Here is a 23,079-nt window from a genome sequence, read left to right on the forward strand (position 1 = left end):
CTCATTCCCTCCAATACCATGGCACTAGTTTGGTTAAAAAAAAAAACAAAAACGTCTCCAAGAAGCTGCATGCTCCCAAATCTGACAGATGCTTTCTGTTCATATGTATGTTTGCCCAATATTTCACAAAGGAATTGAGGTATAAGGATATATGCAAGATCAGAAATTAGGAATAATTACAATAGTCTTAAGCAACATATAAACCAGAATGGAAATTCAGAGAGAAAAATAACAAGAGAAAATACTGCATTACCCCAATAAAGGCTCAGAGAATTAAAACAAGTGCAACTTGGTAAAGCAATTCTTCTTACAGCTTTTGGGGTGTGTAGTAGGTTGCACAATGTTCCCTCAAAAGTTATATCCAAGTCTTAATCTCTGGTACCTGTGACTATGAACTTACTTGGATATAGGATCTTTGCAGATGTAAATAAGGATCTTGGGATCAGACCATCCTAGATTTAGGGTGGGCCCTAAAGCCAAGACACAGAGAGAAGATGGAGGCAGAGATTGAAGTCATGCATCTACAAGCCCAAAAGGCCAAGACCTGCCACCAGCCACCAGCCACCAGAATCTAGGAGAGGCAAGAATGAATCCTCCCTCAGGTCAGGAAGGAACCAAGTCTGCCAACACCTTGATTTTGGACTTTCGGCCTCCAGAGCTGTAAGAACACATTGCCGTTATTTTAAGCCCTCTGGTTTGTAGTGACTTGTTACCATGGCTTCAGTAAACAAATATGGGGCACATCCTTGCTGTTTCATAGCCTTTACTGACAGGGTTCCTTGTCCTTGAAGGGCTGTTCCACTTCTGTTAACCTGGAAAACACTCTGTTACAAAGACCCACGGGAAGTCCTGGCCAGGAGAGGTCCTGCCTACCCCTCAACTCCTCCCGCCACTGCTTAACTGTATGGCAAGGTCTTCATTTTTGTGTTTGTCTCTTCAATTGCTTGTTAGCCCCTGAGGCTTGAGATTTCTCTTAAAGTCAACCTCAAGCAAGAAGACTACCAGCATAAAAAAGGTCCATGGCAAATATTTGTTGGTTAGAAGGCAATAAGAATACCCAAGAGGGGAGGATTCATACCGGCTGGGGTGGTCATGACAGTGGATAGAATAGTCGGCACAGGCAACCACACAGGGATCAAGATAACGAGGACAGAGTAATAGGCTGTCTTGTTTTGTGTGGAATCTTTTGTTGGCAGAAGAATTTCCAGTTGTTTTTTTTATGAGAAGCTTCTCTCCATATCTTTTATCAACAGATTATTGACATGTTAACCCTGTCTCTCTTCACACAAACACAGCCCACATCAATCTTTTCACTGCAGCATTAACAAATAACGTTTCTTTGCCCATCGAAATGGCAAAAAGAAAAAGGAATGAAAATATTCCATGTTACTGTGGGAGCAGGCTGCCAGGAATGTAATTTGCAATATGTATGAAACCTTGCATGAAATAGATGCATTTTTTGGACCCATAAATTCTATTTTATCACAATGAAATAATTGAAGAATATATGGTGTATGTAGAAGGATTTTCTTCTAAAACTAATAAAAATTAGAAACAACCAAAAAGTTCAGCAATAGGAAGCTGATTAAATAACTTATATATAGCTACATAATAGGATATCATGGAGCCATGAAAAATAAAGATGTAGATATATATTTGATTGAAAATATTTTCACTATTAAGTATAAAAACAGGTTACAAAATAATGTATGTATGTATAAAAAACATATGGGAGGATAGATAGTAAGAATGTTACCCATATCTTTGGGTAGAAGAATCAGGTATGATTTTATGTTAACCTCCCCGCCCCCCACCCCCAAATGAATATGTACTCCTTGTAAAACATAAAAATAAACAGCCTGATAAGAGGCACTGTTAATAGCATGGTTCTGAAGTAACAGGCACGGTGTGGCCCACAAAAGCCAGGCTTTCCGTTGAGACAATGGGAGGTGGTGCCTCTCTGCTCAATTCTAAAAATGCCAAATGTGAACCGAGCCAGAACCCAGGAAAAGGAGCCCCTCAGGCTGCTTCTAATCAAAACAGGTCCAGAGGCAAAAGACATTTAGAGTCTTCTCCATCCTCGCAACACAGGGCTCCGCACCGTTCGGGACATCTGCTTTTCTTCTCTTTAAGACTTAAAGTCTTATTTGATTGTCCAGTCGCCGCATATTTTAAACTCCACATTCTTGTACGGAAAGTCAGTGTGTGAGGAGGCTGACTGCGGACTGTAAGCAGGTGCCAAGGACCGTGAGGAGGAAATGGAGCAGAGGCTCTTCTGTGCTTGGCCTTTCCTTACCACCCTTTCGTATCTGCCTATAAATGCATGACCTGAAGGGTAAATTATACCCCAGAACACATGGTCTACTCTAAAATGTTCTTATAAAAATATACAGTTGGGAGGAAAAATAAGAGAATGTGCCTCTGTGCTTGGCCTTTCCTTACCATCCTTTCGTATCTGCCTATAAATGCATGGACCTGAAGGATAAATTATACCCCAGAACAAATGTTCTTATAAAAAATATACAGTTGGGAGGAAAAATAAGAGAATGTGCAGAAACAAATAGAAAGAAAAAGCTTCCTTTCTTCCCTTCTCCAAACAATCTTCTACGTATGGAAGCTGCTACAGAATGGCAATCCCATTTCTGTCCTGAAAGCAGAGGCCCTCGGATCGGAAGGAACGCCAGGCACACCATGCTTGCTCTGGTCCTTTGGAGGAATGATGCCTGTTTTCTCAAGGCACACCACTCCATGGAGCCGCTGGCACTTTCAGGGTGTTAAGACTCTGGTCACTTATCTTAGGGTCAAAACATTCCCAGTTGATGTGAGGACGCCACACACCAACACACAATGAACCCTTACACTTAGCAGCAAGCTGAGCAGCCACAGGGCAGGTGAGGACGGAAGACTGTGGGCCTACAATTTACACGGGAGCTGACTTGGGAGGAGAGAGTTTTCCCCAGAAAGACAAGAGAGCGGATCCTACCAGATATTTGGCAGTTTGTGTAGTTCACAAAGACGAACTTAAGAATCTCACATTATAAAACTGTCTTAGTGTACCTTGTTTTATTCTGGCACAGAGCTAGTGCTTGGGCAACAAGGGCACACTAACCCTAGTTACTGGAGATTTTATAACTTTAGTCACTTGTCCAACCCAAGTATGCCCTTTGTCGCCCAAACTCTCATTGGCTTTTTACACATCAGACACATTTATTTACTCTATTTCAGACATTTTATTTTTCCAATTCTAACATTAGGCCTTGTTAAGTACAAAAGCTCATAAGTAGAAAAATTTCTGTATAGCTATACAGTTAAAAAACCCATGAAAACAAAACAATTTTTAAAAGTTGGGCAGTATTCATCTCTATATAGCCGTGACAGTGTTCTGGAAGTGTGGCTGTAGAAATGGTAGAAACTCTTTCATGGTGATGACATCAACAGTTTTGAGGACTCTTTCTCTGGAAGTGTGGCTGTAGAAATGGTAGAAATGTAGAAACTATTTCATGGTGATGACATCAACAGTTTTGAGGACTCTTTTTCCCTTGTTTCAGGAAATCTGTCCTGGGACATTCACACTGGATGGATTCCTTGCCTGTATTTCACAACAGCCCACTTCCCTGCTTCTTCAGGGCTTCAGTGACGACGCCTTCATTGTTCATCCCTGATGCTCTGACCAAAGGAAGATTTTGACCCCAGCTTCAGAAGCCAGTAAAGCTTAGATTTATAACTATTATCCTTTCCAATGTTAGAAAAAGAGTAATGATGAAAAAGATCTATGCATTTTTCATGTTAGCATTGATTTCTCTTCCTGCAAGGACTTAATTTACATATGCACACTGAAGATGAATTACATTTGATGAGCTTTAATTTTTTCAAAGTATTTTTAAAAATTCTCTTGAAAAGGTTAATTCTTCCAATCTGTAGGATTCTGAGTAAAAATGAACTGGATCAGGGGAAGTCCGAGTTTATTTTTGTTTTCCCGCCTAACAACCTGCTGGACACAGAGAACAGATCTGCAAGGTCTTCATTCAGTAGCTCTAGGGTATGGCTGAGATGAAACAAAACAACAAAACAAAATTCACTTTAATTAGTAAAAAGATTGGCAGAATGCTGTAGACATGAAGAGCAGACAAATGCTGGAGAGCCAAACCGGCAGCTGCCTCACAGTCTAGACTTTTTTTTCCTCTGCTTAATAAGAAATAAGTTATCATCGTCCTCCTCCTCCCCGCGGCGCTCCTTCTTATGCTTGCCCCGCCTGCCCTCTCTGGGCAGCTTGTCTTCTCCTGGCTTGTGCTGGTGTGAGTGGTGAAAGGACTTGTGAGGCTTCTGGGTTCTGAAGGTGCCCAGGGAAGAGTGGGTTCTGGGGCCTCTGGGAAAGTCCTCATCCATGTCATGACACCTGTCGGCCTTCCTGTGCTTTTCACGCTCTCTGTTGTTCCTGCTCATTGTTTCTTTTTGGGTTTCTGTCTTTTCTTGAGGCCACCTTGTGTTTCTCCTTGAGGCGTGGCTCTTCTTCATGTCATGATGGGACCTCTGATTTGCTGCTTTCATATGCGGCCTCTTGAACTGCCTTGGAAATTCCCCATTTTTCTGGAGTTCTGGAAAATATAAAAGTATTTTTGCATATTCTGCAGCAAGACAGTCCATGCAGAACTCTCCTAAGTCTGTAAATAACTTAGCAGACAGGGAAGCCAGACATTTAAATGCATTAACGATAGGGCATTCTCAAGGGCCCTTACTAAAGTAAAAGTCACTCACCAAGAACTTTATGGCTGTAGTTATACATTTCTGATTGCTAACAGTGAACATCCAGCAGTCCAATGATAATCATTCTGTTCAATACAATCTAACTAGGTTAAACAGTGCAGATGAGGGCGAGCGAGAGCAGTCATCATCCTAGCTTCCTGAAGAAAAGACATGTCTGACCAATTCAAGGGACAGCCCTTGATAATAAGGTTAAGCGAGATGCACAACAGTCTTATTGACAGACTCATATCATATTTCAATTACACCCTGAAGATAAAGTCTGGCCACAGTACTTAGTTAGAGGTGGATGCCAAAGTGGACAGATTATTCCTCCAGAGCAGAGATCGCTGGCTTGGAGACTGAGTATGTAGTTGTGCAAATCTGATGTTATGTTTTGTTAGGACTTGGCTCTCACTACAAGGATCTGATAGCTGTGATTCTGACAGGGTAGGTGGGAGATGAGGTTACAGTAAGGGATGAAAATTACCATGTCAACAGAATCTTCAGAGACTAAAGAAGTGCCTCCCCTCCAAATGAAATGAAGTGCAAAGTAATATATTTAAAAATGAATTTTGGAATATAGAGAAAAAAATAAGTAATGACTTATACACTTCGGCATAAAATGAAAATTCCAATGGATCACAGCAAGCTTCAAAGTGAATCTGTGCTGCAGAGCTGTCAATATAACCAGTTAACAAGGAAACTAAATCGTTTTTCTCTGATTATAAAACTTATAAACACTCATTACAGAAAATTTGGGAACTAAAGAAAAGCATAAAGAAAATAAAACAGAAGCACCCATAATCCTTTAATCCAGAGACGACATTTTGGTGCATTTCTTTTTAATGTTTTAAAAAGAATCTGGAAAAGAGTAACAAAAAAGGCCCAAAGAATCAACAATGTATAGGTCAACTTGAAAAACAAAGAATTGTTTGTCCCCAAAGCAAGACAAATAATTGGCAAACCACCTTGAAGTATATTGTAAGAAAGAACAGAGGTAGAGAAAACAGGCTTACGTTATAGGATAATTTAATGAGAAAGAACCTTATGCTATAGCAACAGAAAATAAAGAAGCCACAGATGGTGGCTATGGACCTGGAGCTCAGCTCATGGCCGATAGGAAATGACTTCTTTGGGGAAGCTCCAGGAAGTCACCCAGTAGGGATGCCTGTCTTTCTATGAAAATTACTAGAGCTACACAAAGGGGGAACAAATCACTAGTGAAACAGAAAAATCTCAAAGAGCCTTTAAAACTCTGCCTACATATATGGATAGAAGTCCTTTCTGGACATTTTCTAAAATTATCATTATGTTAGAAAAATGTTTATTGGGAATAGATTACAACACAGGATTTTTTTTAAAAAATGTATTTTAGAGAGGAAGGGATAGGGACAGAAAGAGAGAGAAAAACATCGATGTGAGAGAGAAACTTCCATTGGTTATGTACCCCAACTAGGGATGGAACCTGCAACCTGAGTATGTACCCTAACTGGGAATTGAACCCATGACCTTCCAGTGTATGCAATGATGCTCCAACCAACTGAGCCACACCAGCCAGGGCACAACATAGGATTTTTGAAGTGGGTACTTGATTTCTGGAGATCAAGAAAATTCCAGTTTCCATGGTAATTAAAAACATTTTCTGTGTTAACCAATGACCCCCAAAGCAGGTAAAAACAGTGCGAAAATAGAAATTTGGGAACTACTGCAAAGTTGATCTAGCAAGAAGTCTAACAACATACCTTTTACTTTTCGTTTTATTCTGTATTCTCGCTCCCGAATTTCATATTTGTCATCATAGTAGTAGATGAATGGAGATGTTGGAAAGGTCTGGTTAAACATTCGCCTTTCTGTACATTCCTGCAAATTGTATTTGAAATTAGGATGTCACAAGGGCATACTGTTCTAACAACCTTTTTGCGAGGTTATGGATGACTGTAAGTAGAGATGAGTCCCACATCACTGATAGGCATTCTTGGCTGCAGGCTGTGGTCTTGCTGGGACACTGGGAGGATCACCCAGCCTGACATCCAATCAAGTATTTTTTCAGACTTGAATTTTCTTCTCTTACTTCTTTACCTATGAAAACCTTATCTTTTTTCAATCTTTCCTGCCAACCCACTCCCCCAGGCTGAGTTGACAGCAATGGCTGGGAGGAAGAGGAGAGGTTCCTACTGCACTGCCTCATACCTGTTGGAGGGTTTATTTTATTTGGCCTTATGTTGTATTAGATCTATGCATCTTTGTCTCTTTAACAGCCTTTCATCAAGTGCTTTCCCCCCTCTCTTTCCCCTTCACATTTACACCCTAGATGTGGGTGTAACTTCTTAGCTCTGTGCTCTTTTTCCTACCACACAAGTGGTTTGTAAGCTTATTTTAACAAATACTCACTGGGGGGAAACAGTTGATTCTTATGGTGGGGAGCAGTGTGGTGGTGGGTTGTGTCCAGTTTGAAATGCTCTTAGGTCAGTGGTTCTCAACCTTCCTAATGCTGCGACCTTTTAATACAGTTCTTCATGTTGTGGTGACCCCCAACCATAAAATTATTTTCGTTGCTACTTCATAACTGTAATTTTGCTACTGTTATGAATCGTAATGTAAATATCTGATATGCAGGATGTATTTTCATTGTTCACGACCCACAGGTTGAGAATTGCTGTCTTAGGTGATTTTGAAACACCCCAACGGAACCCTCTCATCTCTTCAATTCCCCCCACTCAAGATCAGATCACTCCTGTCATTCATTACCCTAGGACAGCTCCCTATTCTCATGACTCTGACCTTCCCATGCCTGATAGTTTCCAAATCCATATCCTTGGCCTAAATACACCTATGTAGTAGGCTTTTAAAAAAATCATGACCTGTGACATATATCCATTCAGCATGCCTGAAACCAAATATCTTTCTTTTCTTTGAAAGAGGTTTCCCTTTGGAACGTTCCCATTTCTGTCTTTTGCCATCTTGCCTAAAATTTATTTATGCGAGTTCAATACTTCTTAGCTAAGTATTGAAGAAAAATTAGAATACCTCTTAGGAAGAAAGTATGTAAAAAATCCATATAAAGTTTAACTTAATTTATCATAATTTTGGCATTATATACTTGATTTGTAATTCTAAGCATCTGATCAAGCTGGTACATACATACATTTAGGAACATAATTGGCAGGGATGAGAGAAGTACGTTAGTTGAAACTATATTAAATCTCACTTTAGAATGTTAGTTTCTAAAAAAGAAAGCATTCAGAATTACATTATTTTTGAGTTCATCTTTCATCAATCGCTTCCTGACAACAGAATGCTTTATGCCCAAATGCCACTCAGACTTACATGTCCATAATGGCCTTCTTGACCACAGTTGTAGCAATACATTAAGGCTGATTGTCCAGAAGGAGTCTTCGGCTTTTTGGGTGGTCCAGGTTTAGTCTGCAACATGAATATTTGTAAGGTTTTATTAAACTTAGAAGAAAATGAAAACCTCATTCTTTCTAAAAAAGCTCTTTTTAGGTAAGAGAGTCCTTAGAAATATTGTCTTCTAGAAGTCAGTGTAGAGACCCCACCTTCAGATGACTCTGTAAAGTGTGTAACACGATAACAATTCCTTTATTCTTAATGTCAATGTGTGCTTTCCTCTCCTTCCTTACACCTCATTCCATTCAGCATTATACCCAACACTGTGTTAGGTATTAGGTATCCCAGATAGAAAAGGATAACAGGCTCGTAGAACATGACAGGCATATAAATAGATAATGACAGGACAACGTAAACACAGTGATAGAAGCATGTACAGCTATTAATGGAGTGGCAAGACAGACCCACCATTGGATGGGGTGAGGCAGTTAGGGAAAGCTTTCTTGGAAATACAAATTTTAAATTTACTCTCAAAGAATTAGGTGTAAATCAACTGGATAATCCTTGGTAGAGGGGACAGCATGAACAATGGCATGAAACTAAGAAAGAGCAAACCTGCCAACAAAGCATAAGATGCATGACCAGGTCCTGGCCGGTGTGCTCAGTGGTTAGAGTGCTGGCCCAAACACTGGAGTTGCAGGCTCCATCTCCAGCCCTGGTTGGAGTACATGTGTGAGGCAACCAATTGGTATGGCACTTTCACATAAATGCTTCCCTCTATCTTTTTCTCTCTCTTTCCCTCCCTCAACTCTCTCTAAAAATCAATGGAAAAAATATCCTCTGGTGAGGATTAACAACAACAAAAAGATGCATGACCAGGTATAAGGAAAATGAGGCTGGAGAAAGCATGGCAAAAAATGGAGGGCTTATAAGTCATGTTAGGGAGCTTGGGCTTTATCTAGTGTTATGTGTAAGGATTTAAGTGTGGGAGCAGAGTAGTTAGAATTGCATTTTGGAAAAACCATTTTGGCTTGTAGCTATAAGGAGGGTGACTATAAGCAAGAGGAGGTTAGATGTAGGAGAAAGACCAATGAAATGGCTGTTGGCCAATTACAGGTGAGGTGATGAGGGCCCAAACTACAGAGTAATAAGAATAAGGGCCGAAACCGGTTTGGCTCAGTGGATAGAGCGTCGGCCTGCAGACTGAAAGGTCCCAGGTTCGATTCCGGTCAAGGGCATGTACCTGGGTTGCGGGCACATCCCCAGTAGGAGATGTGCAGGAGACAGCTGATCGATGTTTCTCTCTCATTGATGTTTCTAACTCTCTAGCTCTCTCCCTTCCTGTCTGTAAAAAATCAATAAAATATATTTTAAAAAAAAGAATAAGGAAAAGGGAATAGATTTGGGTACTTTTCGAAAATAAAACTGGTATTACTTGAAATTTGAAAAGATAAGAGGGAATGAAGAAAAGAAATCAGGATGCTTCCAGGTTTCTATCTTGAGTGAATTGGTGGGTAGTGGTGCCAACAACTGATTCAGAAAAGAAAGAGGAGCCAATGTCGGGGGAGAAACGATGGAGTTTGCCTTGGATGTTGAGTCTCTAGGTGGAGATGGCCACCAGGAGGTTCTACGTAGGATGAAGCTTAGGAAACGTATCTGAACTAAAGATTAGATCTGAAAGCATTCTGCTCAACAGTGGAGGTAGAACTGACCAGAGTGAACAGGGTCGCCACAGCCAATACGAACAGCAGCGAGCTAAGGCCGGAACCCTGGGCATTAACAACATGTAAGGGGGAGAGAAGGAAAGGTTAAAGGATGCAGAGCCACCGGAGAATATGGTCACAGACCTTAGAGAGCAGGCTCAGGAGGATGAGCTGATCTATGAAGTCAAATATAGCAGAGGCCTAGTGGGATTAGAACTAAGGAACATCTGTTAGATTTATAATTGTTCATGGATAACTTATTGTAAGAATTTTGGAATCAGTGGGAAGGTAGAAAGTCGAAGGCAACAGGTTGAATAGTGAAAAGATGCCAACAACTGATTCAGAAAAGAAGGAGGAGCCAATGTCGGGGGAGAAATGATAGAGTTTGTGGTAAAACTATAAAGAAGATCAAAGAAATCATTACCCACAAAGCCAGGAAGATGCTTATATTTCTGGAGGAAGGGAACAGTGCACAGAGGGTTTTGGGGTAGCTGCAATTTTCTATTTCTTGAACATAGTGGTGTTATATAATTTGAGTGTGTGTTATAGAACTAATTTATTAAATTGTACACGTTTTATGCACTTTTCAGCATGTATATTACATTTCACAACAAGAAATCTTAAAAAAATGAAATAAAAGTTGAAGGAAAGGAGACAGTCAGTTTGAGAGACATGAATAAGAAGGAGCAGAATAAGAAAAGGTAGTCCCCAGGAGGAAGTGGGGGTGTTGGTGAAGTTTGTGATTAGAATGGGAGAGACCTGAACCTGTGAGAAAGCTAGCAGAGATGGAGAAGTTGAAAACAGAGGAAAGAAAGGAGAAAATGGATTGAGCAAAACCCCGGAGGCAGCAGGGGCTTTATAAAGGAGAAAAACCAATCTGTCCTTCCCCTAACCCTGGTTTTTTGTTTGTTTGTTTGTTTTGTTTTTTGGGGTGTGTGTGGGGGGGAGAGATTGGAAAGATGAGATTAAACTTGGATAAGTTTATTTCTTATGTTCTTTATTGGGATCCTATAACAGAGTGCTGGTCTGCCAAATAATTTTGCTGCTGTTCAGTGTGGCAAACAGGTGGTTTGTGGAGATTTTATTTTCTTGACACAGGAAAACATGGGTTATAAAAATCTTCTTCAAACAACTTTAGTTTTAGCTCCTATTTCCTAAAACGGAATACTGGAGGATGACAATAACCTGAAAGATCTTTTCTACTAAAAATGACTACAAATGCTATACAAAATGGAATTTAAAACCTCAGCTATTATCAATTAGGACATAATAAAAAACATAACCAACAAATGTCTTGTATTCTCCAATTTAAAATGTGGTTCATAAATTAAGACCAGCTAAAAGGCATTAAATACAATTTTAACAACTATGCACGCACCACTCATTATAGTGGTTTATACATTAGTTCAGGTAGTAGAGCACCAGAAGACAGGAAATTATTAAGGAGAAATAATTTTTTTCATCTGAAAAGGTAAGTATGTTACTTGATTGTGACATAAAATTGCAACCATGAGCATATGTTGTTTAAAAGAAATAAATAAAACCAAGAGAGACCGTGTCATGAATGTGAAGGTAGAACAGATGATGTTTCAAGGAAATTGTCAAAAGCTACTGATGGGTCAAGTAAGATGAAGACAAACAAAATCCATTGGACTTAGCAACTGGAAACTGTTGTGAGCAGTTTCACTTGAGGGGTTGGGGCACAAGTCTGACTGTAGTGGGTTCACTGCAAGTTGAAAAGATGCTGGAGAATGGAACATAGAGGACTTTTTAAAGAAACTAGACTGTGTATGGGAGAAGGGAAGGGGATGAGAAGAGCAGAATGCAAGTCCAAGGATACCTCCACCACTGCTGGGCACGGGGCACGAGCATATATACACATTCTTTCATGAATTGATTTAAAATATACCGAGTGCCTAATACATGCAAGTTAGTGTTCTAAGATTAGGTAATTGAGAAGTGAGCAAAACAAAAATCATTGCTCACATCTCCAGGTGGAAGACTGATAAATAAAACCACCACCAACACAACACACACACACACACACAATCAGATAGTAATAAATGTTATGTGAATGAGAGTCTTTGGTGGTGACTTAGGTTGAGTTTTGGGAAACTCTCACTGGGATGGTCAATCCGTATAAAAAGAAAAAACAAGTATTCAGTGACTGGGGAAACAGCATTCTAGGCATACGGCATTGGGAACAGGTAGTGCAAAGCACGAAAGTGGGCATATTTCAGTATCTGAAAAATATCTGTAAACTGGGAAGTGTAGTAGGTGAAGGAAGAGCTGCAGAGAAGGAGGCTCTAGAGGTAGAATGGAACCAGATAACTGAGAGCTGTGTAAACCAGGGTGAAGGGAGCTGGGTCTTACGTGGCATGAGCAGGTAGTTTGAAGCTAATAGTAGGTGCTCAATAACCAGCTGGCAACTGTTAGCAGACTGTAAGCGATCACAGAAAGAACAATCCACACTCCCAAATAATAAATGTTCTCTGAAAAACTGACCTGTTTATAAATTTTTTAATTTATGTTCATTTGTGTAAATATATGGCAATTTATCTTTGAGGCAAGATTTCTAGATTCACTGATGAGAAGGTAAATATGCTATCTTTTAAAAAATATTTTTATTGATTTTTTTTTACAGAGAGGAAGGGAGAGGGACAGAGAGCCAGAAACATCGATCAGCTGCCTCCTGCACACCCCCTACTGGGGATGTGCCCACAACCAAGATACATGCCCTTGACCGGAATTGAACCTGGGACCCTTCAGTCCGCAGGCCGACACTCTATCCACTGAGCCAAACCGGTTAGGGCTAAATATGCTATTTTTGTTTCACTGGAATAAAAGATTCCACTGGCTCAAATCCTATGCAAAAAAACAAGATGAGGGGGTGGGGGGTGGAGGCAACAGGGGGATGAGGACACATAATGTAATACCTTAATCAATAAAGAAAAAATATATATTAAAGAAATAATAAAAATTTAAATAAAAAATAAACAAGATGAATCAGGAAGTAGCGAGGAAGTAGGCTGGTGAGAACCAAATTAGCAGGGAATCCAGACATGGAATTTGATTGCTATGGATACGAGCAGGGACTTCCTCATGGGAGGGGCCACCATACCTCTACAGCAGTTCTGGTTTCTCCTCAGTAGTATAGAACACAGGGACAGTCACATTACTACACAACTCTCTAGTGGTTCCTTCCTATCACCTCCACTCAGAGTAAAGGCCACCTTTATTTAATACTGCGACAGTGCTCCTGACCCACCTTTTCCCTATTTCACCTTCTAGTGTACTAAACTGGTTATTTATTATGTTTATTATCTACCTCCGAGTTGGTAGAATGTAAGGTGCATGAGGGCAGGGATCTTTGCTTGATCCACTGTGCACCCCTATGCCAAGAGTCTAGAATAAGTATTGGCAGACTATGGGCAGCAGGCCAAATTTGGCCCACTGCCTGTTTTTGTATGGCTCACAAGGGAAGAATAGTTTTTACATTTTTAAATGGCTAAAAAAATATTTCACAACATGCAAAGATTATATGAAATTCAAAATTCAGTGTCTATAAATAAAGTTTTATTGGGATACAACCAGGCACATCTGTTTACAGATTATCTGTGGCTGCTTTTCATGCTACAGGGGCATAGTTATGATAGAGACCACATGGCCTGCCAAGCTAAAATATTTATGATCTGGCTCTTTATTACAGAAAATGTTTGCTGACGCCTGAATTAGAACATAGTAAGTGCCCAATAAGTAGCTGGTGAGTAAGTAGATAATAAAGATTCCAAAATTCCTCTGACTTTACTTTATTGCCTAAGCCTGGGAAATTACAAGTATCCAAATGCTGTTCCATCTGCCAGATAAACATGGAGAACTCCTTCATCTCTTGGCTCAAATGTCATCTTCTGTGTAAGGCCTTCCTGATCACCTATTTAAAATAGCCAGCTCTCTCCAATTGGAGCATCCTATCCTGCTTCATTGAGTTTTTTCCTTAAACTTCATGGCACTTATCGCATCTGCTATACTATATATTTTACTTGATTGTTTGGTCTATACCCCAACTCACAGGGATTTGTCTGTTTTTAGTTCACTGCTGTATCCCAGATCCTGGAACAGGGCCAGGCATATAATAGTTCAGTAAATATTTTTAAAATTTTTTTATTGATTTCAGAGAGAGGGAGGGAGAGGGAGATAGAAACATCAATGATGAGAGAGAATCATCGATTGGCTGCCTCCTGCATGCCCTCTACTGGGGATCAAGCCTGCAACCCAGGTATGTGCCCTGACTGGGAATCGAACCATGACCCCCTGGTTCATGGGTGGATGCTCAACCACTGAACCACACTGGCAGGACAGTAAACATTAGTAAATGAATGAGATAATGCATATGTAAAGTACATGGCCCATAGTGAGCATTCAATACATTTTAGTTACTAAAGACAACCTCTAAGATTATGCTTTTATATATTAAAATGCCTGAATAAATTAACACAGCTTCCTAAGGGTCTCCTCTACTTCACATTGAGAGTGTGGTACGTACTCTGGCAGAATCAGGAAGGAGTTACTAATACAGAGACTAGGAATTCAGTTTTACAATTACTAGGGATAAAGAGATCCTTTTAAATCAAGACTTTGAAAGCTTGTTTCATGTCGACACTTATTTTATTTTGAAAGTAATCTCATTCAAAAGGCCTCAAATTTAGCCTTACTGTTCATTTATGCCCGTGGATGAAGTGCAAACATTTGGGTGTTCATTCATCTGAATAATGTCACTAGTTAAAAACTTCCATTATTACTAATAAAAATAGCAACCGTATTTATATTGTGCTATGAAATTCTAAACTGTTTCACAATAATTAATTAGTAAATGACATGACAAACGCTATCTACATACTCTCATTTTAATAAACTATCATGTTCTAGGACTTAATAGGAATGAAATCAGCCTAGATCTTACCTAATTAGAGAACATTTCTATATTAGAATACAATACTGAAAACTCAATAATGATTTCCAGTGGACAAGTTTTCATACTATGATCTAACAAAAATCTTACAGCTATTTAAAGTGTTAGAAATACAAATTTGTGACTCAATACTTCTGCCTTGGAGCATGTCTTCATTTTTAATTAACAGTAAAGGTCCAATTTAAAGCAGAATGTGTCAACTGATTAGCTCTAAGTTCAGGGTTCTGTCATACATGTTTGTACTGTGGACAAAAAGTTAAATGTAGGGAACAAATGTTGTTTTTTAGAACTTTTTAAATTTGTTTGTTAATCCTCACCCGAGGATATTTTTTCCATTGATTTTTAGAGAGAGTGGAAGGGAGGGGGAGAGGCACAGAGAGAGAAACATCGATGTGAGAGAGACACGCCGATTAGTTGCCTCCTGCACGCGCCCCAGATGGGGGCCGGGGATTGAGCCTGCAAACGAGGTACAAGCCCTTGCCAGTCCATAGGCCAAAACTATAACTACTGAGAAAACTGGACTAGAACTTTTTTTAACTTAAAAAATTTACCTTAAGACTTTGACCTAATGGATACCAAATGAACTATTTATGAAAGCAGCTTTTTCTTTTCTTTTCTTCTCACTTTTTTTTTTGTTACAGACATTTAAATAATCTATATTTGTAGGATGATATCTTAGAGATTACTTTACTATCAATATATAGAAGTAATAACCTGGGAGATAGCATTACCTATGAAAGGTCCATCCCATCTGCTATTCTTGCTGAAAGCTTTTCATGCACCAGTAAACTCAGTAAATATCAGAAGATAAAGCATAAGCCTACCACGCCACGGATTTACTTCTAATGTCTCCTCAAAGTGCTGCCCGATGCAACGATTACAAATGATTTTCTTCTAATGTCATTTTACATAACCCTTTTTTCTGCATGAGTAGTTAGTGCGGAATGAATGAATGAATGCCATTAAAACAGTTAATCATTATCTGGGACACTGGCCTTACTCCCTTCACTAGTAGGAATCTCCATGACAAAGGCCAAGAGATCAAAACGCCAGAACTGCCTCAGTGTCCTATTTCTAACAGTAATTTTTTATGCAAATGAACCTGCTGGGCATCTCCCTCTGTGACCTTGAGCTGCCCTTATCTAAACTGACTTTGATCCAATGAGGACTTGCATCTTGTTGAAGCTCATTACTATACAGGATATGCAATCAATTTCACTAATTAAAGGGAATTTTCTACTTTCGTGACCACAAAATGTACTTATTTTTATAATCATACATATACTTAATGACTAGAATATGTTTTTATTTATTAATCCAAAGTGTTATATGAACATATATTAAAAAGCAAGTCCATAAAGCACTTGATGTAAATGTATTCACAACCAAACGTAACATGGAGTAAAGTACTGAGCTCAGCTCCAGTCTTTCTGCATGTCATATTTGTACTCACACCTCTTAAAGCCATATGCTTTTCATGCTTGAGAATCTTATTTTTTCAAAGTTTTTCCAATAAGCTAACAGTACAAGTATCTCCTCAATATCCATATATTTTAAAAAACAATCCTACCCAAGTAATCAAATAGAATTTCTCAAGAAAATGTTACCCCAAATCAAAAACTTGCCATCATAGTCAAAGCCCATTAGTTGAAAATGGGACCTAATGGTATGAATCTGACATTTAAGCAGAACAAAAGTTTGAATTAAAAATATACCCCTCCCCCCATTTAAACATATCATTTTTTGTACCTACTCTAGAGATCATATGTGATTGTCTTAAGTATTTTATTTAGTTTCATAAAGAGTAGGCAGAGCAAGAAGAATGGTTGCCTTCCCTTTCCTTTGGTAGTATTTACAATATAAATGCCAACAGAAATGTAACTGGTACACAGTCAAGAAAAATCACATCTGGGGCCTAAAGGAATCAAAAAAAGAAATTTAAAAGTTGGGCAGTTTTGCAGTGAACGGAACCAAATCTGAGTCTGTGAGAAGGCAAAAATGATCCCATGTAACTAAAGCTACAAAAGATGCCCTGTCTCCCCTTTTCAGTGTTTTTCTGGGGTAGGTGCTCCTCACACCTGGAGATCTGAACAGGTCTTATTCCAACCATGATTTTGGTCAAAGCCATCCATTTGCACAGTTCTGGCAAATATTCACACTATTACTTCCATTTGAGGAACATTGGAAGGAATTTTCTCTAAGCTAATGGCTTTGAAATTATTTTAAAATAAGGCTTCCTTTATGAATTTTTTAAGTTTTAATTTTTCTTCAGTGAAAAACAAATTCAATTGTATACCGCTACTAATTTTCCCTATATCTTAAAAATGCCATTAAAAACACCATATATAATAATATACCTATATTTTTTGTGTTAAAAGAAAAACGATGACATGTATCCAACAGACTACCAATCCATCGGGTAATTCCTTAATTAGGCAGATTTTTGAAACATGTATTATGTACACAACAGACCGGAACGTCTCCTTTGGAGCATTTTCTAGTCTATCGGGTGATTACATCATTAAGCCACACATGCTACGTAGAAAAATCCTTATGAAAATTCATGAAAAAATGTACAGCACATCATTAGCATGCTGTAGACGTGTATGCTTTTGATATTTTCTCTGTTAAAAAAAACAACACTACATGAAGTAATTAGTCCAGGTCATAAAAACATGAGAAAGGTACCAGACTCTGGTGAAATTGAAAATTGCAAAAAATTGCCTCTCTCATGGTTTCACTGAGAGTAATTTGCTTTATTGGAAAATGGATTCTAAAACAGTGTTTATTTGAATTGAAGCAGAATAAAGAGTGTTGCTTTACTGATTTCGTACTTCCTATATACACGTAACTTCCTCTCTACCCCTCTTCTGATACTCATAGTTTTACAAACCAATGGGTTGAAGGTTGCAAATAACTAGTGGTCAGGCTATTAATTATTCAAGGCCTTGCAGTGCTGTGTGTCTATATACTTATATATCTTCATTGTAGGTAACCAAGACTGTAAAGGACTGCATGAGTGTATCTTTCGTAGTAAAACTACGTTAAAGTAATATGAATGGAGGTAAACTGTTGGTATAACTCCTAATAGTGAAAAGATGATATATTAACAACATTAAGCATTAGGCAACATCTAAGAGATAATATATTTGGAGACTAAATGAAACACAAGTTTTATAAAAAGAAGTTATTAAACTTATTAATTTATGATTTCTCTTTTTGTAAATGAGGTCCTTCCCCTACAAAAAAAACAACCACACAACAACAACAAAAGAGAACCTCAGCAAGCAGAGAACAATGAACATACGCAAGACAGTAAGGATCACAGTAATTCACTCCCTGAATGTTCTAAATCTTCATGGCTTAAAAAGCATCCCAATTTTCTCCAAAGGTAGTGGCATTTAGTCACTGGGCCATAGCTAATTTTACATGGAATGCAAAAATGTTAGTTTAAGTTTAATTTACCACCCTATTTAAATATTTCCAATGTAGCTCTCAACCTGCAGAGCTATCCCTCTGTCTATTTTAATTTTAAAGTAAGTTAGCAAAGGCTTCCTTCTTAATCCCCAGAGACTACCTACATAGTGACACAAACGCACAAATTTATGACAGCAACATAAATGCTCTTCTGAAGTAATGTGCAACATTAAGTGAAAATCGTTTCCTGGAAAGATATTATAGGTATCTATATTTTATTTGCCATCTTAAACATATCTGGGTCTTTATGGCCTTATTTTAAAAATGTATTTCCTTTTTATATTTCCTGGTGCAAATGGACTGCATAAATAAGCAATGTGCTATGAGGCTTCAGACCAGCCGATAAAACCTTTCAATTTTCATGCCAGCTTCTTCTTTTGTAATTCAAATCCGCCTGGAAACTGGCAGCTCTGAAAACTGAAACAAGCACTGCCACAAATACCTTGTAATGCTATCGACCTTGTCTGCCCATGCAGTGAGAAAGGGGGATGCGTATGTGTCTGCAGCCATCCAGATAACACAACTCATTTTTTGGGGGGGGCGGGGTGGGGATAACAGAAGCCAGCCCCAGACTGTGCACCAAAAGCAGTCATTACCGGGCATGCTGGAGAATAAGTCTCTTCAAAATACACAGTGCATTTAAAAACCATATATGAGGCTGAGCCACTGCTGTCATTACCAATTTTAATTTAGCTCCTTCAGTTTGCCAGCCAGATAAACTCTTTAGTGCTGTTTTTAATCTATTTGCCACATTTTATGTTTAAGATTATAGTAATATGGACAGGAGAAGGAATCACTTTTAGGGGAAATAAAGAAATAGATCCGCTTATCGGCGCCCATCAGAAAGTTCATTAATCAGCCAGGCTTTGTGCCCTCTAAATTGAAAGGTTAAATAATCCTCTCAGGAATATTTCTCGGCCCCTCCGCCAATTGTCCGGAGAGGAGCTGCCATTCATAGCACGCGGGATCGGTGACAGGGTATCTTACCACTGTTTGGACCCCAAACAATGATGGACAAATGGCCTGGTTTACAAAGAACCTTTTAGTACATGGATGGAAAAGGACCACAAGCTTGGATGCAGGGTGGAGGGATGAGGGGGGCATGGAGACAGGATGTGGGGGGAAGGGACAGGAAAGAACACATACATGTGTGAATGCGTGGATATTTTATGTGACTGTTTACTGGGGTGGACTATAAAACAGAATCCACATTAATATACATCTTCTGACCATATTAAGTCTTTAACACACTCAAATCTGCCTATATATATATCTCATATAATTGTACGTAAATCATCATTGAAAAAATTGTGGAATAATAGAGCCATAGCTTTATTATATTTATTATCTAATACACAGGGGATAATAAACCCCAAGATTTTCATTTTTACTATGACTCCACATGACTTACAACACATAGAACTGCCCCTCCCCGCACCCAGCCCTGCTTATTCTACTGAAAAATACTCTTAACCATTAGTCACAAAGGCAGGGAATTCCACAGCTGTAAGGCCCTGTTTAAAGGAGGGAAGTGATGATTCCTTGCTCTAACAATATGCTCCATCTTAGCTCCTGCTTGTCTTAAAATAAAGAAAAACATAAAAAGTAGGAATGCTCTTTGAAAGAATACAAATCCCATGCACCGAGACAGTGCCCAGTTTTGTGTTGCCTTTTTTTGCTGGACTTACAGGAGAATATGGGCAGGAATCTGCAAAACAAGTGACCAAGCTCGTACACTTCAACGTTCTGCTGTGAAATCAGGCTGGTTTCTGGCATCAGTCATGTGAAGGCATGAAGCAGTTTTACCAAAAGTGCAAAAAACTGATGTTATTTGTTTCATTCCTCATCTCATTAACATAAAACCTCTACCCCTAGCAGAAAGTATTATAATTGGTATTTGTGTATGAGAATTATTTAATTTCACATTATTCTCATTATTTACAAAGGAAGCAAAGATTTATGTAATTTAGCTTATGAACGATAACTATATTCATCTGACACTGACGTCACCATTTAAGAATTATACATTTATTCACTTAATATTTTTTTTCAAAATGATATGGTCGTATCTTTATATGGTACACATTTCATACAGTCATTTTCATTAGGAAAGGAAGTAGCCTAAAGATTTTTTGTGATCTACTCATAAATGTCTTTATGATTTTTAAGCAAATCAAATTAAGAAAATTTGCTTGCTATATTTAGTTAAAAGTTACACACCTATATTTCTAGACCAGAAGACAAGTATAAATAATTAGAAAATAAAAACTGAGGGAAAATAATTTTGTTAACAAAAGACAATGCTTGTGAGTATTTTAATTTCAATAACTATAATAAGGAAGCATTTTTAGGAGATAGAGTAAGGAGGTCATTATGAATCTCCTCGTCTTAGGCAAAGACATTGCAATAATCTGAGTTTGGGCTATCAGTCCCGAGGCCATCTCTCCAGGTGTGAGGAGTCCACGAGTTTGCAGCATTGGAGCTGACATGGTGTTGAACACGGGCATTGGGCTAGGTACTGTGCTAAGTACTTTATGTTTATCATCTCATTGCATTCTTACAATAATCGTAGAAGGCACTGTCCCCATTTTTCAGATGAAGAAACCAAGAATTTAGAAGATAAATGTTTTAACTAGGTTTGCACAGCTAGTAAATGAAAGACCCACAATTTGAACTGATTGATTCCAAAGCTGGTATTCTTTCTCCTCTATTATGATAAAAAAGAAAATTCCCTAATAATTTCCTCAGAATTAAATAGGCCCCTCTAGCTCCATTTTATGGAATGTTTTTCTAAGGACAAACTTGAGGAAAGATCCAAAACTTAGTTCCCCTAACTGAAAAGCCATGTGGGGTAATCTACAAATACATTAAAAGGAAAAATATAAAATGGGTATTTATAGACATGGATATATTACAAAATTATAAAGATGACCTTATAATCTACTTAATAGATTCAGTTCTAGATGATTTTTGAAAAAAGGAATGAAAATAATTGGATAAGTTTACTATCAATTGATTCACACATGTGAATTTTTTTTTTTACAAAAACTAACTTTGGATCATTTAAAAGATTTGCTTTATTATCAATTGATTCACACATGTGAATTCTTTTTACAAAAACTAACTTTGGATCATTTAAAAGATTTAGGTTTTAGAACCATAAACTTAATTCAACTTAAGTTTACTACTGAAGTTTATACCACAACAGGAAATATAAGACTAGTTTAGAGAGTGTTCATGTCAACAAGTCCAGGGGTTCTTTTAGGAATCTTTTCTTGTAGATTCTTCAAATAATTAACTCAAACCCTTAAAGGTTATGGTTGATCATGACAGTCAGTATCTAAATGATTCCTAAATCTATTAGGAATTACTGTAATATACCACATCATTCACACCCAATGGCTAGTAAAAGGAATGTATTAATACAAATGTCAATGGTCCAGAATACTTTATCTACTTCCACTGAAATGTCCAGAAAAGATTATGACAAGTTCAACCACCTGGAATATATTTATTTAAGGAATGGCATGAATCACCTGTTCAAAGTACATATTAAAAATAATCACTCAAATATGCTAAAATTATTCTACATAATACTTCTATGCTTGTTATGTGTAGTTAACATGACAAAGAATAGGCCACATTCTAGATTTTTAAACTACAATTTGTTATACAGTCAGATACTGAGCAGTGTTAAACTGCATGAATTCTGAAAATTCTCAGACTACCTGTTTATATTCATTTTGTCATAATAGGAAAACTTTTTCAAAGTGTAGAACTGTGAGTAAAAAAAAAATGTAATTTCCTTTGGAATTATATGACTAATGTATGTGCTTTTTTAAAGAAGAAAATATTTTTAAAAGTTATGTATACTAAAATTACAAATACTTAGAAATGGAATTTAATTACCCCAAAATTTAAGTATCAAGAAGAAATTGCCCCTATAATGACTAACTATAATTATAAAGTTGAACATACTAGGGAACAGAGAAAAGGATAGTGAAGAGTCCAAATGCAATTTTCCATCTTTTTATCATCATCAGGAACATCTGTTAACATTTGTTAACAGGTAAGAAAATGAAGACTACAACAAGTATTTCTTTAAATTTTTAAAACAGAAGTAAAACTTGAAGCTGATACAGTAAAATATGTTAAGTCTTAAATGTAATCATCTTTGCCTCCAGCCTCTGGGGCAGATAAAAAAGCACAGGGACTTTTTTTGGTCAAATGAAGAAAAAAAGTTACTGTTTATAGTACAGTCTCATATTCAATTAGTTTGTTATTGAGCAACATGTACTACCTAAAAAATGAACAGAAATCAGGACAATCAATGGGTGATAAGAACATTAAAGATATTTAGAAGGTGGCAAAAATGCAGCTGCTTCTAGGCCAAACATTTATAATGACTGTTTTCTAAATTGTGTATGCTACATACTTTTCAAGAAAGAAAGAAAAAAAACAAAACCCTGCTCAGAATATGTCATATTGATTTCCCATTTAAAGCAAATTAATTTCCTCATTAAAATATTGAAAATCAATTAAGTTGGGAATTTCTCTAAGGGGATGACACCTCAATCTGTTTGAAAAGAAAATATGAAGGTTCTCTCTAAAAATAGAAATAAATTATATCTAAATCTATATAATTTTATTGTACTTCCATTCAAAAATAAGTTTGTATACGAATTGTTTAAATGTCTGAGGAAACATTGTGAGAGGAAAAATAACATGCATTTATAATTCACACCACTCACTTTCTTCCTCTTCCTTTTACAGAAGCTTTAGAAAATTGCTTTTTTATGATTTGGCAAATTGTATTTATTTTTAAATGAATCTCATTTA

General features: G+C 37.7%; 1 protein-coding gene across 2 annotated transcripts in view; it reads right to left on the minus strand.

Moving 5' to 3' along the window:
• Nucleotides 1–3,539: 3,539 nt before the first annotated feature.
• The window catches only part of ZCCHC7 (zinc finger, CCHC domain containing 7), a 198,287-nt gene continuing 178,747 nt past the window's right edge, over nt 3,540–23,079 (minus strand). For both annotated transcript variants that reach the window (XM_005883936.2, XM_014531506.1), the window contains exons 7-9: nt 8,071–8,166; nt 6,486–6,603; nt 3,540–4,595 (exon numbers count right to left, since the gene is read on the minus strand). In XM_005883936.2, coding sequence (XP_005883998.1) covers nt 4,159–4,595; nt 6,486–6,603; nt 8,071–8,166 — 651 coding nt within the window. In that variant the 3' untranslated portion in view covers nt 3,540–4,158. The remainder of the gene's footprint in view (nt 4,596–6,485; nt 6,604–8,070; nt 8,167–23,079) is intronic.

The sequence above is a fragment of the Myotis brandtii genome, unplaced genomic scaffold, assembly GCF_000412655.1.
Source record: "Myotis brandtii unplaced genomic scaffold, ASM41265v1 scaffold806, whole genome shotgun sequence".
In the NCBI taxonomy this organism is placed as follows: Eukaryota; Metazoa; Chordata; class Mammalia; order Chiroptera; family Vespertilionidae; genus Myotis; species Myotis brandtii.